This window comes from Nematolebias whitei, chromosome 6, assembly GCF_014905685.2.
Source record: "Nematolebias whitei isolate Nwh7 chromosome 6, NemWhi1, whole genome shotgun sequence".
NCBI lineage: Eukaryota > Metazoa > Chordata > Actinopteri > Cyprinodontiformes > Rivulidae > Nematolebias > Nematolebias whitei.
In genome coordinates, this window is record NC_056503.1 from 21736651 (window position 1) to 21739337 (window position 2687).

At 41.5% G+C, this 2687-nt stretch overlaps 1 protein-coding gene across 1 annotated transcript in view; it reads right to left on the reverse strand.

The window, feature by feature from the left end:
• The window catches only part of mmp13b (matrix metallopeptidase 13b), a 4920-nt gene that overhangs the window by 1040 nt on the left and 1193 nt on the right, over positions 1–2687 (reverse strand). The window contains exons 2-10 of the mRNA XM_037678103.1: positions 2385–2495; positions 2082–2209; positions 1823–1971; positions 1588–1713; positions 1353–1508; positions 1138–1258; positions 888–1021; positions 630–789; positions 428–531 (exon numbers count right to left, since the gene is read on the reverse strand). Coding sequence (XP_037534031.1) covers positions 428–531; positions 630–789; positions 888–1021; positions 1138–1258; positions 1353–1508; positions 1588–1713; positions 1823–1971; positions 2082–2209; positions 2385–2495 — 1189 coding nt within the window. The remainder of the gene's footprint in view (positions 1–427; positions 532–629; positions 790–887; positions 1022–1137; positions 1259–1352; positions 1509–1587; positions 1714–1822; positions 1972–2081; positions 2210–2384; positions 2496–2687) is intronic.

Consider the following 2687-nt stretch of genomic DNA (forward strand, 5'->3'; position numbering starts at 1 on the left):
ATATATATATATATATATATATATATATATATATATATATATATATACATATATTATAATAAAATAAAATACTACTTACTACTTGTACTACTATTCCTACTTCACAGTTTTTCACTTATCGCGAGTCTTCATGGTACGGATCCCCCACGATTTATGAGGGACTACTGTATTTCCATTTCCTTCCTTCGCTCCGTGACGGTGGACATAAAGACCTCTCTCTCTAAGTTATTTGGTTTGTCTGTTCTAGGCTCAGAGAAAACGTGCACGTTTAATTTAAACCACGAGGTCAAGGTTAGTCTGTAAAAACAGTTTGGATCTTGTTTACATGCAATGCTACTGTAATAGACCACCACACAGCTGCCAACAGATCCTCATGGACAATCTGGGTATTATCTAGTTGTGTTAAGTTTGGTCTGTTTCATCGTACCGTGGTGGAAAGCAGCAGCGTCAACTTCATCGTCCATTCCTGGGAAGTCTTTCTCGATGGATCGTGGGTATCCACTGTCCATAGTGCCCGCTGCTTCATCGTAGCTACGAGTAAAAGATAAAACCCAAGGCATTTATGATCAACTAGGAATTTACCTTCTGCCAATTCAAAACAACAACTTGGAGCTGTTTCTCTGACACACCTCCAGTAGTCTTCCTCAGTGAAGAGCAGAGTTTTCCCTGTGTCTCTAATGTGCACGGCTGCATCCACTTTCCTCACAGTCTTAGGAAGGCCAAGTTTGTGGATGTACTTTGGGTATCCATCCACAAGGTTGTATCCATTCAACGCCCACATTCGAATCCCTGTATAAACACAAAATACACATGTTTACTGTATTTGCACTGTTTGTAGTGTTTGAGACAAAAAAAAAAAAAAAATCCACAAAATGTATCAAACTCACCACTAAATATGAAGACTAAGTCTTTCTCTGGGTTTTCATAAGCTGCATCCACTTTCTTTGAGAGGGAGGGCCATGTAGACTTGATCAGGGTCTGCTGAGGTTCTGGCATTTGAGGATGAAGCCGCCAATAGAACCTGCAAGAAGATCCGGGCGTTATTGGTGGGTTTGAAAATTAGATATCGGTCTAAACTGTGACAACCACGTTGTGCTTCCACAGCTCTGCTATTGCTTAAGAAATATAGGTTTTTACTCGTCTTTGAAGATGATGGTTTCTCCTCTCAGCTCTGTGACGGCATCAAAACTCAACATTGGGTCACATTTGTTCGGCGCATCAGGTTTAGGCTTCACTTTCCTCTGGTTTGGGTTGGGACCTACAGTTAACATATAATATTAATGAGCTAAAACCCATTAAACTAAATATTAAAGATGATCAAAATGAGATCCAAACAGATCTGCTCTGCTCACCATAGAGAGCTTGGATGCCGTTGATGTCATCCACAGACAGAGGGTAACCGGTGGCGTAGGAGTAAACCGGGTACATCAAAGCACCGGGGTCAGAGGAATGGGACATACCCAGGGCGTGGCCCAACTCGTGGGCTGCCACTATGAACAGGTTGTACGCTACAAGAAAAAATGGCTTTCAATTATACAAATGTGTTGTCAAAAAGCTGCTTGTTGAATTACTGAGAGTAATTTCTACTCGATGAATCTTTGGTCCAGTGTTCGTCCTCATCGAAGTGAGTGTCTCCACCGATGCCCTGGCCTGGAGGGTAGGCGTGAGCCAGCAGACCGTCTGGGCCGTCAAACGGGTTGTGGTCTCCATGTTCTTTAGGATTAAAGACAGACAGGTACTCATACAGGCACCGTCTACTTTTCAATGCTAAACACAGTGTCTTTTATTGAGAAAATAATTGTTTGTATGCTTATTTTCAAACCTCTTGTTCCAAAGCTGATCATTATATCAGCGTTGCCCTCGTACAGTTTTTTAAACGTCAAAGGGGTGACCTCAGACCAAACATTCAGCGCTGTGCGGATGGCTCTGTCCACATCGGACTTCTTCAGATCAGGTGTGTAATTAATAATCCTGAATAATTGAGAACAAAAGCAGAGATATTGCATGAATAATTTAGAACCCAATAGATATTCTCAGAAGCATGCTGACATGTTGTTTATGTTTGTCAGACTTAAACTCACCTGAACGTGACAGTGTTGGTTTGCCACTTGAGATCTCGAGGAAAGTGGTTGTACTCTCCAACATCTTGCACACCACATCTGGGCTCCTTCATCACATTCAAAGTATTGTCGTCGAGCTTCCCTGTTACCTTCAGCAGGAGAGACAAGAACACAACGGTTTTCCGTAAGTTTAAGTCGCATCAAAGCACAAAAGAAGATACATTTTCAAAAAGTCTCAGTGACTTTTCTTGTTTCTTTATGTATACTTAACAAAAAATAGCTGCTAGGGGGAAATGTATTTAACAAATTTAGTTTTTCATGTACCTCGAGGTTGAAGAATCTTTGCATTTCCTTAATTTTGGTCTGGAAATCACTTGAAGATGTTTGTGTGCCTTGGAGCCCCACTGGCAGGTTGTAGAAGCGCCGGAGGTACTTCTGCTCGAAGGAAAACAAAAAGGATTTCGTGATGACTTACACTGCACATCCAAAAACTGACATTGCACTTCCTAAAGCTTATACCGCACATCCTAAAACTTACACTAGACATCCTAAAACTTACCCCGCACATCCTAAAACTTACACTGCACGTGCTAAAACTTACACTGCACGTGCTAAAACTTACACTGC